At 41.8% G+C, this 16,084-nt stretch overlaps 1 protein-coding gene across 9 annotated transcripts in view; it reads left to right on the forward strand.

Moving 5' to 3' along the window:
* Window positions 1–16,084, forward strand: part of NPRL3 (NPR3 like, GATOR1 complex subunit) — a 50,709-nt gene that overhangs the window by 19,420 nt on the left and 15,205 nt on the right. For all 9 annotated transcript variants that reach the window (XM_040574242.1, XM_040574243.1, XM_040574248.1 and 6 more), the window contains 5 exons: window positions 722–803; window positions 9,551–9,688; window positions 10,438–10,594; window positions 11,057–11,163; window positions 12,460–12,589. In XM_040574242.1, coding sequence (XP_040430176.1) covers window positions 722–803; window positions 9,551–9,688; window positions 10,438–10,594; window positions 11,057–11,163; window positions 12,460–12,589 — 614 coding nt within the window. The remainder of the gene's footprint in view (window positions 1–721; window positions 804–9,550; window positions 9,689–10,437; window positions 10,595–11,056; window positions 11,164–12,459; window positions 12,590–16,084) is intronic.

Here is a 16,084-nt window from a genome sequence, read left to right on the forward strand (position 1 = left end):
TGAACAAGTTTTGGTGTTCTTCAGCATTCTTACAGCTTTTGAGTGCATTTTGCCTCATCCAAGAAAACTATCCCTTTGCAGAGATGTCAGCTTTAGAAGTGAAGTAATTTGGTTGGTTTCCTTGCTAGCTTGGTTCAGAGCAATCATTGGAGAGGGTGTACTGAACCATCATGTTTGGATCTGCCTGTCAGGATGATATGGAGGAACTCATATGTAGCTACTTCACCCAACCTAGAGCAAGTTTCCTATGCTCTAACACTATGTGTTTAGTTAACTAGATTTCTTGTGTGGAAATTTTTGCTTTTACATGTAGTTTCCATGGCCAACAGATTTTTATACACAGCGTTTTTATAGACCATGCTTTATAGCAATTTACTATAATAATATGCACCATCTAAGGTGAACTCTTACTGACACATCATCTTGCTTCAAGTATTGAAAATAAAACCTAGTATGTATAAAAACAAAACCACTTAAAATGATCACATGTCAAGTTCACAGGTAATGTGTTCAACTAAGTTGAGGATCAGAAGATGGCATTAATTCACTGTTATTATCTTAATGGTTAACTTGGATTATCATAAAAGCTTTGAAATAGAAATGTAGATTAAAAAAATATGGATTCTGTGCCTAAGGTACTGGTTTTGCCTAGAGGGGGAAAAGGGAATTCTCTCTGCTTTGAAATTATTTGTTTGCTTTCTTGTTTTGAAATTTTCCATAGCCACAGAAGGGCCACAGTCACCTTTTCATCATATCCTGCCCAAGTGCAAATTGGCCAGAGATCTCAAAGAGACTTATGACAGGTAAGTAGGATTTCTTTCATAGCTCATAGTATGTTGCTTGTCACCGAAACCTCTTGGCCCTATTCCTTAGGAGGTTATCTATCTCTTTATGCTGCTGACTCACTGGGATTTGGGTTTAGACGAGGTGGAGCAAAGTGGAGGCTAGGTGTCAGGTGAAATGTTCGCAGAATTGCTGTCCTAATCATCACCTTGGTCTCCCTTTGGATATACTATGTTTCTTAAAAGTTGGTGATTTGTTGCAGCTTCACGATTTATAATTTTCCTCGTTGGCACAGAGGAACATAAAAATAAACGAATTGTAAAACTGAAAAATCTGAATATGAAAATATGAATATTTTATCTCTGTAGTAGTGCTCTAAACCTGCAGGTAAGAGAAAAATGCTGCATATAGCACTGATGGCAATGTTAGATACTGCCTTGGCTTCATTTGGTTACACTGTGCATGTCTGGACAGTGAATTTGGATTAGGTGGTGAGACTTTCAGCAGAATGTAAAGTGTAACATGCTGTTTCTTGATTGGATTAAAGGTTCTGGTGAGGATTTCAAAGAAGCATTGAGCTAGTGCTGAATTTCAGCAGGAGTTGGCACCCAGCTCCTCCAGCATACTGCTTCAACAGTATGTCAGTGCTGACTCGTCATGCAGAGCAGACACCTTCATTCAGGATATGCACTTGGCAGGAGAAGGACAGAAGATAGAAGGGTTTGGTGGGGTGAAGGATGAGCCCCTTGATTAGTGTGTTTGTCTGGACTTAGGAAAACTACTGTTGAGTTCCTTTGTTGACTGTCAGGCACAGTGTATGATCTTAGACCAACTCTTTAGCTTCCCTAGGTCACAGTTCCTTTTGTTCAAAGGGAATGATCACAAAGACCTGGAAGGCAAGGCACTGAAAACCTAGATAATTTAACGATTGCAAAGCACATTATAAAACTTCTAATAAGCTTTTTTAACTATGTTCAAGAGCTGTGAATTTCAGCCTGTTTGGAATGAGTGTAGTATATTGTTCAATAAGATTCTCACAAAATGTATACTAGATTTTAAAATAAGGCTTTTTTTTTTTGCATAGCCTGTAATTCTTATATCAAACTTTTCACTTGCTTTTTACGTTTCTCTGTTCCTCTCAGGGTATGAATTCATGACTGGGCAAATATTGATCTTGTTTCCAAACATTTTAGTGACACAGTGACATCTTGTGGCATTTAACTGTGACTGGAGGAACATACAGCCCAAGCTCATGGAGTAATACTACTGTCCTTGCATGAAATAAGGAGTAGACTGGCCATGGAGAAACACACATTGGTGCCGGCTCCCAGATATAAAATAAAGCAGTCTCCCTTATTTAGGCATTGTGGGTGGGGGAGAGGGCGTGCATGTCATATTTTGACACTATTTTGCATGGCATTGTCACAAGCAAATTAAGAATTAAACTGTCGGTAAAAGGATAAATGACTTTGCATTTGATTAGAAAGCTCTCTTTGAAGAGTCATTAACAGTGTTAGCTGGATGGGTAATAAGGTGGTGTTCTGCATTTTCCATTAATGCTTTATATGAGAAAATAGGAAATATGCTTATTACACCTGCAGGCAGATAGGGTGAGAGGTGCTGCAGCACCTTGCAGGGCAAGCATATAACTAAAATAATTTTTTGGTCAAGTAGAAGAAACTGTCCAGCACTGGAGGGACAGGGACCTGCTGGAGCAGGTCCAGAGGAGGCCACGAGGATGGTCAGGGGGCTGGAGCACCTCTGCTGTGAAGAGAGGCTGAGGGAGCTGGGAGTGTTCAGCCTGGAGAAGAGAAGGCTCCAGGGAGACCTTACTGTGGCCTTTTAATACCTAAAGGGGGCTTGTAAGAAAGATGGAGTGAGACTGTAACAAGGGCATGTAGTGATAGGACAAGGGCTAATGATTTTAAACTAAAAGAGGGTGGACTTAGATTATGTATCAGGAAGAAATTCTTTATTGTAAGGGTTGTGAGGCCCTGGCCCAGGCTGCCCAGAGGAGCTGTGGGTGCCCCATCCCTGGCAGTGCTCAAGGCCAGGCTGGGTGGGGATTTGGGCAGCCTGATCTAGTAGGAGATGTGCCTGCCCATGGGACTAGGTGATCTGTAAAGGTCCCTTCCAACCCAAACTATTCTATGATTCTGTGATAAGTGCATGCAGTGGCAATGTACTGGTTTAAATATATGGGCATTTCTGGCATAGCCTTTGGCATAAGGAAACATCATAGTTAGGTGGAGAGGGCACTTTGAATTGCAGATGGGAACTCATCTCTCCATCTGAGATTTGCTCAAGCCAGCATTTCCTAGTGCCTGCTTGTTTTGGAATTCCAGTCAAGTGCTTCTTGAATTACTGCAGTTGCTTTAGAATTGCTGTCTAGCCTTTGGTTTCCTGTAGATGGTGCTGAGGTATTTCAGGCAAGACCCAACATGTCCCTTAGTAAGTTGGTTTGTAGTAAACCATGAGTGTATGAATCTTTTTATAGCTCAATGTCCTTTGCATTTTGAATGAAATGTCCTTATTTTATAAGGCAGTAATCAGTAGCCAGGTCATTTTGACTGCAGTGCTACTGCTGCTGTTATAACTGAGTGTTATTAAACTGACAGTTTGGAGGTAAACAACAGCTAGTTCCTGGGACCTTTTTGACTAATAGCTAAAACGAGATGTTTCTCTTCCATTAGTTGAGAAAACAAGTTTGAAAATCTTTTTCACCTTCCCCTCAGAGGAAGGGGAACCTTTACTGGTTTTACAATGGGGGCCTCCTATAAGCCAGCGTTCAATTTAAGGAATAAGACTACTTTCACCAATTGTTATCTACAGAGCAGATAATTTGTTAGCCTGATGGTAGCTAAGTGCCCATCTGTTTTTTAGTAAATTTCTATTAGCTTTATATTAGAAGAAAAGTCAAAATATGATTTTTTGGGGGGAGGAGAGGATTGGTTTTTGTTTATTTGTTTTTAATATACAAAGAGCCTTTATACATTTTAGCCTAGTGGGATTTGAACTGACTGGTGGATCTAGCCTATCTCATCACCTTAAGGAGAAGAGGAATAATTATGTGAAAATTAATGAATTATTATGTTATTTATATGACTGTACTATGACACATAAGCCAACTACAGTTAGTTGACCAAAGGACAGTGTGTCTTTTACAGGGAAGCGTAAAACTATTTGAAAGCTCCAAATAGTCACAACCTTTAGCAAAAATAAACTCAAAAGCTACAGGCTCACCCCTACAAAACTAGCAAACATATTATTAATATATGGTGTAAATAGGATAAACATAAGATGTGCTGTGTGTGTAGGAATTCATAACCAGTTTATAAAAAGTGAGGTGGGATTGTCTGCGTTTTGCTGATAGTTGTGAAAAAGAAGGCTGGAATTCTGTAGGATACTGGCCAACTTTAAGATTCCCATTTTGGGGGGAGTAGATCACAGTTGCTATTCAGGGCAAAGCATAAGAACAGAGCAAAAGAGCATTGATATTCCCTAAAATATTCCACAGCTTCCTGCAGCTTGCAGCTCTGGAGGTGCTTTCTGTATATTCAACAGCCTTAAGCTGATCTCATTTCCCGAAATTAGTTCACTCTCCTGCAAGCCAAAGTAAATATTTAACAACCACAGCATCCTCTGATAAGGAGCTCCATGGCTTAACTGGTTGCTCTGTTTCTTTCTGTTTCTTTTTGAACTTTGCTCCTCCTCCCAGTCTCAGATGTATCTTAGGTCTTACACTGGAGAGACAGTGAACAGCTTTTTACTGGTTACTTCTCCCTGATTGATTCATTTTCAGATTACTACAAAATCCCCTGTCAGTATCCTAATCCCTTGCTATGCATCTCTCAGCATCGCTCATCGTGTATCATCTAAGCAGAGATTTCCAACAAAAAATATTGAAATTAAGTTTTCATGAGAGAAATGGAACATCAGTGAGGATTTAATGGACGATTAGAATATGGAGAATGAAGCTATTTTTACCCAGTTACTTGTGATGTCTGTGGGAATCTGCATTCATACCTGTGCTGTTCAGTGTGTTCATATTGATAACTGGCCTGGAAAAAGGGGCAGTGTGTGAAGTGACAAAGTTTACAGATAATAACGAAGGGAATAAAAGTGCAAATAGATGAGGAATATTTGAAGAAAGGTTACTGGAGACCAATTGATCAGCAGATGAAATTCACTATAGTTAGATGTAAAGTAATGCACGTGAGACAAAACAAACCTTATATAATATATAACTGCTCTGAAAAGGGCTTTTGGAATTATAGCAGATAGTTCAGTGAAAAATCTCGGGGTGCAGTAACACTGAAAAAATCCCCATAAAACGTGAAGAGAAGTCGGGAAAGGAGCAAAGAAGAAAAGAGGTAATCCTGTACATTTCTTGTATATCTACCATGCCTTTGAAATCTTTGTGCAATTCTATGTTTCCTGTCAGGGACTATTTAAATGTGTCCCTGAGCCAGAGGTTCATAGTACAGTGCTGGCCAACGCAGTGTTCTCACCTTCTGTGGTCCTGCGTCTTCCTGGTGCTGGACTCGGGGTGGGATAGTGAGGTCTGTGCTCTAAGTTTGCCTTCGGATTTGATCTGTTCACTGCTGCTAGATAAAGATGATTCTACTTCGGTTTCTAACTGTGTTTCAGTCTCTTTAGGATAGGATCAGCATAGCGGAACTAGCGCCACATCTTTTGAATAAGGACATCGTGTTATAGAGTTACATGTGCTCAGTGAGCATGGATATCACCACTTACACAGGACTGTTTGCTCCACAATTTTAGTTGTTTGAGAAGAACAAAGTCGAAGTGTAGCTAGGTGACTCTGTAATGCAACTTTGATAACTTACAACTTGTTTTCTTGGTACTTTCTTCTGTTGCCAGTTTTTGGTGTTGTGCTTCTGTCCCTAAAGAAGTAAGCTTCTGGGTGTGCATGGTCCCCAGCCAAACAGCTGGCAGCCAGCTCATGGGGATTCGTGAGGCTTACAGTAAAAAGCTTGCTAAATAGATGACTTTGTGGGGCACAAATAAAAATGAAAGCAAATGCAGATCCAAACTTCAATTTCACACAGTAACAGCGTGGCTGAGGCCTGGGCCCATCTGCTCCCCCCAGTGCAGGGGGTCCAGGCCCGTGTCCAGGTGGCTTTGGGAGATCTCTAAGGAGGAGACTCCACAGCCTCTGTGGGCAACCCGGGCCAGGGCTCCGACACCCGCACAGCACAGAAATGCCTCCTGGTGCTCAGAGGGAGCCTCCTCCAGTTTGTGCCCACTGCCTCTGGGCCTGGCCCTGGGCACCGCTGAGCAGGGCCTGGCTCCATCCTCTGTGCACCCTGCCTTCAGGGATTTGTAGGCATCAGTGAGATCCCCCTGAGCCTCTTCTTCTCCAGGCTGAGCAGTCCCAGTTCTTTCCTCACAGGAGAGGTGCTCCAGTCCCTTCATCATCCCTGTGGCCCTACATTTGACTTCTCCCAGTATGTCCGGGTCTCTCTTGTACTGGTGGGCCCAGAACTGGACACAGCACTCCAGGTGTGGCTTCACCAAAGCTAGGCAGAGGGGAAGGATCACCTCCCTTGACCTGCTGGCAGTACTTTCCCTGATGCAGCCAAGGGTACCATTAGTCTTCCTTGCAGCAAGGGCACAGTGCTGACTCTTGTTCTACTTGGTGTCTACCAGGACTCTTAGTACCTTTTCTGCCAAGCTGCTTTCCAGCTGGGTGCCCCCAGCATGTGCTGATGCTTGGGGTTGTTACTCCCCAGGTGCAGGACTTTGCACTTCTCTTTGCTGAACGTCATGAGGTTCTTGACAGTGTATTGCTCCAGCTTGACAGGGTTCCTCTGGATAGCTGCATGGCCCTCTGGTGAATCACACTTCTCAGTTTTGTGCCATTTGCGAATTCAGTGAGGGTGCACTCCATCCCATTGTCCAGTCCACTTTCTGTGACTTTACTGTATTTCATGAATGCTTGCATATGTCTCGGTGAAACTAATTGATTTTGACTGGCTAAGTGCAGTCACATACATTGTTGCTGGTGGATGTAGTTTGTTTCTAGCCAGATTATTAGAGACTTAAATTATTTTCCATCCACAAGGGGAGGAGTGAAGGAGAAATCATTACATAAAGCTAGCTATAGTGAAGGTTTGAAATTGAATGCAAATGTAGAAAAATTAAATTAAAATTGAAATCAGAACTCAAAATCTGTTTTTCTTGTTGTCTTTAATTTTAGGCTATTGTCATATAATGCAATGTAGACAAAATTATGCTGTGGAGAATGTAATTATATAATTAAAGCTTTTGCCTTAATGCACTTGGACCAAAGAATGAAAGGAACCAAACATGTATTTTTCCTGAGTGTTAGAGTACATAGGGAGAATATCCCTGCAAATGTTTCATATTTCCATGTTTCTTTGCTTCTTTTTGGTAACCCATTTTGACAACCACACTAGCTTTCACATAGTCTCTTAACTCATTTGTGCAATTGATTTTTTTGTCATGTTTTCTCTTGTGAGTGTTTGCCCCCCTACATAGTGTGGATAACTACTGCTTCAAAGTGCCCTTTACCTTGATGTATTTTAAGATAATGCAGCTTTCTCTGTCAGTTAGTGTATGTCTGGTGGGTTAAGCAGTGTTACTGGAGTTGCAGCAAGACAAATTGAGGTGTTTGCCATGCTTTGCATGTTCCCTCAGGACTTGAAGCCTCTGATCAGATGTGAGATGCTAGCACCAGAGAGTGGATTTAGCTTTTCAGGGATTTTTTTTTAAAGGAAAACATGTATAGTGTTTGTTCCATTAACATTTTGGAAAATAAATACTTCTCAGTGTTCAGTGCAGGATTTGAGAACAAAACCATGGCCTCTGCTTTACAAAAGCTTTGTCTACGGTGAGATTTCACGTAATGAGTCTGATCATGCAAAAGGCAGGACAGGATCTTGTTTGTGTTCTCACCACTCTGTTGTGGTTTGGTGAATAGTTACACTGGCAGCCAAAGCTACCAATGCTTTTGTTTTAAAGCTGAATTTTCTGATCTCTCTAAACTCCTTATACAACCAGATGAACTTGAAAAAGAGCATGTTAGTTTGTGGCCTAAAATTAAGCGCTAGGTGTAAATGTTTAAATCACCACATAAAGAGTGTTCAAGACGTGTATTCACTCTCTCTCTGTTCCTGGCATGTTTTTAAATGTGTTTTGAGCAGAGGGGAAATTCTTGGGTTTTATCTACACAAAAGCCATATTACAGGTCTCAACACACTCGAATTTAAAATTTAGACTGGAATTTTTGCAAACTTCAGTTTGCAAAAAAAAGTTGCAAACTTCAAAATATTGTTTTGTTTAGAAAAAAATATTTTAGAACAAACTCTAAAAGTAGAGGGCGTCTTAAGGGAGCTAGAGGTTTTATTGTCTGAAACCTAGCCTGTAAAGGTCTATCTGTGATTCTGTGATCTATAGTTACAGACCTACGTGCGTACTCCTTCTGATGGATCCCAGCCAGCTCATCTTTAGGAGTTGGTGCCATGGGGTGATTAACATTTTGAGGACTGGGTTTTGTTCTCAGGATGAAACATTCTGGGGACTGGGTTTTGTTCTGAGGATGAGGTTTGAATTCAGGCAATATTCATTTAGCCTCTGATGCACTTTGTTCATCTTGGAGGGCAACAGCCTGTAGGCATCTTGAGAAGTTCAGCTCTCCAGTGTAGACAAAGTTGGCTTTGGCTTAAGAATGATTAAGGAGTTTGTTTTTGTTTCTAACTCCCTATACATGGAAAGATGTTCTGGGCCTTGCCTCTTCCTCCTTGCTCCGTCCCACGGTCTCCAGCAAAGCTGTTTCCAGGCCAGTGTTTCATGTTGTCAGACTGGGCAGTGTTGTAAAAATTTGCATGGGGGCACTGACTTAATTCCTTACAGTATCTTGCCCACCTGTACCCATTTTTCAGCAGATGCAGTTAACTACCTAGCTATGTTTCATCTCTTGCTTAGATTTACAGATTCCTGTTTCCATTTCTCTGTATCGTTTCTGACTTGATTCTGTTCATTGCTGAAATACCTGTGTCACTACCCAAAGCAAGCCCTATAAGGTATCTCAGTTGTTTATCATACGACTTATGAATCAAAAGATGTCGGTTATGTTTTTGATATAGGTGCTCTTGTCTGCTGTGTGGAACTGAGATTTTGGCAGAAACTACTTTTTGTGGTTCAACATGCTTTTGAAATGCAGGAGTGAGGGCAAATAAGGCAAATACTTATCCCAAATGGAAACTTTGCAATTCTGCTTTTCAGCTTGAGACACTTTTCTTGGACGTATATATTTAAATCTCAAGTCTCTGAACTGTTTTATGGATTCTGAACAAATGGAGCTTTTTCCAGAAAGATGGAAAATGGTGGTGAAAACATTGTGCCTTATTTATCTTCGCCCTTTCCATCTCTGGTCTAGGGAATTTTCTAGTGTAGTGACCTTGCAGGAGACCTTCAAGTAACTGTGCTCTCTTGAGATACTGCTGCAATGTTAAGAGCAGAGGGAACTGACAGTGAGTGGGACGTAGTCTTGCAAATTTCCCCAAAGCCTCATAATACATAATGTTCTGTAAGTACACGTTAAGGAATCCCTTGCAGCCAGGAATCATCCATCTTGTCCTCAGCCAGTCTGGCGGTAGACATGGTACACTCACCCTTTTCTTGCCCTGCTGTGATTCCTGTGCAGAAATGAATCTGGACCACTGTTTTCACTTGGTATACACTATAAATGCTGTATGTATTTATTTTCTTCCCATTATAGTCTCTGTACAACAGGAGTGGTCCGATTACATATCAACAACTGGCTGGAAGTGAGTTTCTGCCTGCCTCATAAAATCCATTATGTTGCAACAAACTTTATTCCTCCAGAAGCAATTGAGAGAAGCCTGAAATCTATCAGGTAAGAGCAAGTCCTTCAGGCTGCGGTCTGTCCTTTTGCCAGGTCCAAGTATTATGCTGCAAATGATTGTACTGGCACAGCTGGGGGAATGAAAGGACACTTAGTGGTGGGTGGCTGGGGTGTGAGCTGAAACAGGACTCCCTGAATCTTACGCTGAGGTATCGTGCTGCTGCTGTATACATGGTGGTGCAAAGCCACAGCTTTCATGTTAACATAAGGTGGTTGCACTGAATTTGGTAGGCAGTGCTGCAGGAGAGGTCTGCACTATTTGCATTCAGAGAAATCGTGTGTTCATTTTAATCTGTTCACACGGGACTGATTTTTCTTAAAGAGGAAAGAGAGCCTAGGCCCTTTGATGTCTTATTTCTTGCTCTCCATGTTTACAGCTTTTTACCTGCAAAACTAACTCACTCCTGCCTTCTTCCTCTCTTCTACTTCATTCTATATTTCAGTGATGCAAATGTGCAATTTTCAGTCAAATTCTCTAGGGTTAATTGTATGCCAGCACAGCGTCATCATTTTTTCTGTAGTCATTAGGGCATCCAGTTATCATATAACCCTCTATCCCCATTTTGTGGGGAACATCTTATCTTGTAACATAAAAATAATCTTACTCTGAATCCACTTACAGCAGAAGGATGATATTAGAGCCTCATTTTTACCAGATGAGGTATCATGGTCTGGGAATAACTAAACCTTCAGGAAAAGTTGCAGTTTACTGTGCATATATATTCCTTTTTTTTCTGCAGGCCTTACCATGCCTTATTACTTCTAAATGATGAGAAGTCGTTGCTTAATGAGCTCCCATTGGACTGCTCTCCTGCCCTGGTGAGAGTAATTAAAACTACCTCTGCTGTGAAGAATTTGCAGCAACTGGCTCAAGATGCTGACTTGGCATTGCTGCAGGTACGGGGAACTGTAAGCAGTAGCTGAAATTCTTTTAATTCACAAGACATTTTCGTTCTTCGTGCCAGTGGGTTTCTGTGGTATATGAGCATGTTAGTTTTTTTTCAGTGTGAGCAGAGTGCACAGAGAAACCTTGAGCCTTAGAGTATGGGGGAAAGATGGCCGAAATGAAGATCAGTGGTGCAGTGATGATGCTCAACAGTCCTGCATCCAAAGCTGAATCATAGGTTGCTGTGGAAATTCTTAACCTTGTCAAATGCTTTTTGATGTGTCACATGTTATTTAAACCCTGAACTTATTCTGAAGGCAGAGTTAAAAGATGGAATATTTTTCTTTCATTTCAGCTCAAACAAGACTTTTTGGTCGTCTGACATGACTTTTCTGTCATTGTATGGAAGTACTGCTTAGATTTTGAATTTTCCTTTTTTGCTGTCCTAACTTTTCCCTGTTTCCTTAATGCAGGTTTTTCAGCTTGCTGCACATCTTGTTTACTGGGGAAAAGCAATTATTATTTATCCGCTGTGTGAAAACAATGTCTACATGCTTTCTCCAAATGCCAGTGTCTGTCTGTAAGTAGAAGGAAGATCAATGATTGTATTAAGAAATTGGTGAGAAGTGCAGATATTCTTTCCTTCCCTGTCTGACTGGGTACAGGGTGGATCTTTCTTTGTGTATGAATTTGTTGCAATTGTGCAGAACACTAATCATTATGTGTGCTGGAAATTGCGAAGCCACATACATTACATGTGCTGGAAATTGCAAAGCCACATATGAGTTTGTCTGGAGTAGGGAGCGGTATCAAAGCAGTTCAATATGCTTCTGCAGTGACGCGGGACTTGGAAACAGTATTTACATTGTGACGCTACTCTTAGTATGTCCCATACTTTAGTACATCACTGTGTCCATATCAGAAAAGGTTGTATGATTCTGAAGCAATGTGGAAAGACTTAGAAAGCTTGATTAAGTTAAATCGATGAATATTTCACGGGACTGTCTGGGTATCTGGCACACAGCATCACCTGAAGAGAATCAAATTAGCAAGTCAGGGTAGTGTTGCAGTCAATATTGTATTGTTTCATATGATGGCATTTCCACTTACATGCCTTTCAGTAGACTGAAGGTAATGCAGATAGTCTGAGGGAAGGTAGTGGCAATCAAGGAAGATATGGAGGCAGCAGTGGATATTTTTGCTCTGCTGAAGATTGGCAACTTTTTCTGGGTTGGATTTTGAGATGTTTTTAGAATCCATGTTGGAACTCAGTTATAGGAAAATACTTTTAGGTCAAAACTAATGGGATGGAAGTATAAAAAATAGTCCTGAAAGGGACCTTGAGGTCATGCACGAACAGCTGTGCCTGTGTCATATATGGCAGTGCTGTTCTTGAAGACAAACAGTTTTCGTAATATTTAACTTGACTCTCCCATACTTCTAATCAGTCATATTGCTTTCCTTGTTCAGCACAGGCAGGGAGAGCAGTCACATCTGCAGCTGCATTTAGCTTGTTTGAAGATTGTCCTTATATACTGCCCATCCCCAGTCTTGTCTTCTCGTGACTGCCCAATCCCTGTTCCTTTGATCAGAGACTGCACAGGTCTAGACTTTTTATCATTTTTATTTTTCTTCTCTGGATTCCCTCCGCACTCTGAGTAATACAGTGAAGCTGAATGTAATGCCAAGATGAAAATACATATTCTACTTGGTTACTTAAAGCAAGATGCAACATGCCGTTAAGTACCTTTACTGTGTTTCTAGATGATAGAGAATATTTCATTTGGAATTGACACTTAATATAATGCTTAAGTGGATAAATATTACACTGACCAGCAATATAAAACTGATTTCTGCCTTTACCTCTTTTCTGTAGTTACTCTCCATTAGCAGATGCGTTTTCTTGTCAGTTCCGGGGCCACAATCTGCCATCGATGCTTTCCAAGTTCTCCCTCCCAGTGTCACTCTCAGAGTTCAAGAATCCACTTGCACCGCCTGTTCAGGAGGTGAGATGGGGGAGCATGCAAGAGCTGTTTGGACAGTGTATGGTTGCCCTGCTAAGGAGAAAAAGGACTGGTGATGCTTCTGGAGTGCCTGGTTAGGAACTTGCTACTGTAGGCTTAGAAGTTGCCACTTACTACATTTCCAAATGTGATTTGTTGTTTCATATCCATGTGCCAAAAAGCTGAGGGGATTTTGAAGATGAAGTTGTGTGGATGCTCTGTGGTAGTAAAGCACATTCCTAAAAGAAAAATCAGAATGCTTCTTTTCCTTGAGTGATGTAGTGTGGAAGAAGAGTGAAGGCCTGTCATAAACTGTAGAGCTTAATGCAAGTTTGTGGATTCCTCACAATCACATTTACTTTTATTATATCCCATCTGGTTTTAAAAGCAAATTGTCTATTCACTTACCTTTTGGTACAAAACTGGAATCGTTTAAAGGCTATTGCAGGAAGTAGATTCAGCAGGTAGTCAACAGAAGCCCGTGTGTTACAACATGAGCATTTTGATGTTCAGATTTGGAATAATAGCATATTGATTTTCGATTTGTGTGCTGTTATTTTGCTTGATCATGGTTTGCAGCATTTCTGGGAACTGGTGAAATGCAAGAAAGATCTCAGTAATGTAAGACCTCCAGGCTGACGCTGTTACATTCCCAAATGAAAAAACCTCTGAACAATCATTGTGGCAAAGTGAGCACAGGCAAATTTTTTAACTGGTATCTTGTAGTGCTGTTTGCTAGTCTTTGTACTTTGATGACTTTCTGTTTATATGAAATTAGTCACTGTTCAAATACCTAGAAGATTAACATCAATTGAGCACACAGACACAATTGCGAGAGAAGAATTTGGCGTAATTACAGGTTGGCAGAGATAATGATCAGAGATAAAGGTAACTACTTATGTAGCTTCTAATCCCCATAGTATATACTGGTCAGCTGCCATCTTTAGAGGCAGGGGAAGAGCAGTGACTACTGTTTTGTCAGTACTTTGCTGTAGTTGCAGACAAATCTCTGTCCTGAAAATTGAAGCTGAATCAATAGAGTTAATTTTATTTTAGCTGCAGTAGCTTTAGGAGGCATTTTTACTCTCAGTGCTCCTTTTAAAATTAATTACCTGCTTTAAGACTTTTCCTTCAATACTTCTGGTTGTTCTCAGACATCTTACCTTTGTTTAAAATGCATAAGTAAAATCTGCCACTCACTACTGCAGTTATGAGGAAAGCCTTGAAACAACAGTGCATGTCAATGTTTGCCAGAGCTGTTGGAATGCTAAAAGGGCTCTTTTAGGTTGTGCATCTTCGCTCTGATGCTCACCTCTCCGTGATGGGGCTCTGAAGGTCAACAGCATGGGTGGTTTTCCTCATCCTTTCGGCATGTGTTCATGCACTGAGGATGAGGATGATGCTGTGAAAAGCTATGGAAGTGCCTCCTGCAGTCTGAAAAGGGGAGGTGAGTTTCTGTGGTTGTGGAAGACTTGGGACTGCTTTGGCAAGATGTGCATGAGGATGAGCAAGAAAAACCATAAACCAGTGGGCTGCTGTGAGAGATGGCTAGTTTTTTTTTGCATAAAGTTAAGCATGCCAGTTCTTGGAGAAGTTTGAAATGGAGAGATGTTTTTGTATAATTATGTTCCTGTAGAAAAGGTACATTCTTCTGCTTTAATGTACCTTTATAGAATTCCTGGTAGTATTTTTTTGTTAGGAACTAGCCTTTTAAGAGAGGTGAATCCCATCCCTATCCTGGGGTGGCCAGGCTCCAATTGTAATTAACAGAGATCTAGTCGATAGAGCAAGTAATCTGATGAAACGTGGGTGTTCTTTTTTTCTGCTGTGCAGCAGTAAAAGATGCTGCACTCTGAACTGTAAATATTGTCTAATTGTGTTTTCTTTGCCGTTGAAAAAAAATTAACAAAGTTTGGACTTTTCACTGTAATTTTGTCCTTTTTGTACATTGGAGTGGATGTTTTTTAATTTGTTGTGTTGTGTTTAAAAAAAACTTTGAAGAAATTCACTCATGGTCATATCTTGTGCTTTTCATCATGCTGACTGTACTGTCTCTGTATTTCTGAAGGTAGTCTGTACTGAAAGGTCAATACTGTGGGAAGTCCAATCACTAGTTACCTGTGAGAAGAGGCCGACCCCCAGCTCCCCACATCTTCCTTTCAGGTAGTTGTAGAGAGCAATAAGGTCTCCCCTCAGCCTTCTCTTCTCCAGACTAAACAACCCCAGCTCCCTGAGCCGCTCCTCACAGGACCTGTGTTCCAGGCCCTTCACCAGCTTTGTAGCCCTTCTCTGGACACACTCCAGGGCCTCGATATCCTTCTTGTAGTGAGGGGCCCAAAACTGAACACAGCACTCGAGGTGTGGCCTCGCCAGAGCAGCATACATGGGGACGATCACCTCCCTGGTCCTGCAGGCTGCACTATTCCTGATACAAGCCAGGATGTCTTTGGCCTTCTTGGGCACCTGGGCATGCTGCTGGCTCATGTTCAGGCGAGCATTGACCTGTCCAAGCCATGGGCTGCCAGCTTCTCCAGGAGAATACTTTGGGAGATCGTGTCAAAGGCCTAGCTGAAGTGCAGATAGACGACGTCAACAGCCTTTCCCTCATCCACCAGGTGGGTCACCCGGTCATGGAAGGAGATGAGGTTGGTCAGGCAGGACTTGCCTTTCATGAACACATGCTGACTGGGCCTGATCCCCCATCTGTCTTGCATATGCAGTGTGATTGCACTCAAGATGACCTGTTCCATCACCTTTCCTGGCACCAAGGTCAGGCTGACAGGCCTGTAGTTCCTCCTCACGACCCTTATAGATGGGTATCACATTAGCAAGTCTCCAGTCATCCGGGACCTCTCTGGATGACCATGACTGCTGATAGATGATGGAAAGTGACCCTGCAATCCCATCCACCAACTCCCTCAGCACACTCAGGTGGATCCCATCTGGCCCCATGGACTTGTGACATTCTAGATGGGGCAGCAGGTCTCTAACTATTTCCACCTGAGCACTGTTGTTTTTTTCTGCTCCCCGTCCCAGACTTCTAGGTTGGGAGGCTGAGTACTCTGAGGATAAGTGGTCTGTCTCATAAAGACAGATGTAAAGAAGGCATTAAGGACCTCAGCCTTTTCCTTATCCTCAGTAGTCATGTTTTGATGCAGTTCCTTCCTTCTGTGTTGATGCAGTCGTGATGCCTGATTTAAAAGAGAACATTTATTTTTTGTTTGCTCAGTTACATGGGTGGATGTGCTCCATTCCTCTGGGTAGATGAAAAAATGGGACACTGGCATTTTTGTACTTGGGGTACTGTGGTATTTTTCGGTTGGCAGGAGGTACAAACAACCTGCAATACCCTCAGTAAGCACAAGACTGCCTTGAGAGCTTCGTTGCATGTCTACGTTCTGCTTTGGAGTCTGTCTGTCAAGTAGGTAGGAGGTGGCCAGGCAGTGGCATCTATCAAGACTGCCTGTGCAGTATGTTGCAGTTGAACTCTTCAGCAGT

The sequence above is a fragment of the Cygnus olor genome, chromosome 15, assembly GCF_009769625.2.
Source record: "Cygnus olor isolate bCygOlo1 chromosome 15, bCygOlo1.pri.v2, whole genome shotgun sequence".
In the NCBI taxonomy this organism is placed as follows: Eukaryota; Metazoa; Chordata; class Aves; order Anseriformes; family Anatidae; genus Cygnus; species Cygnus olor.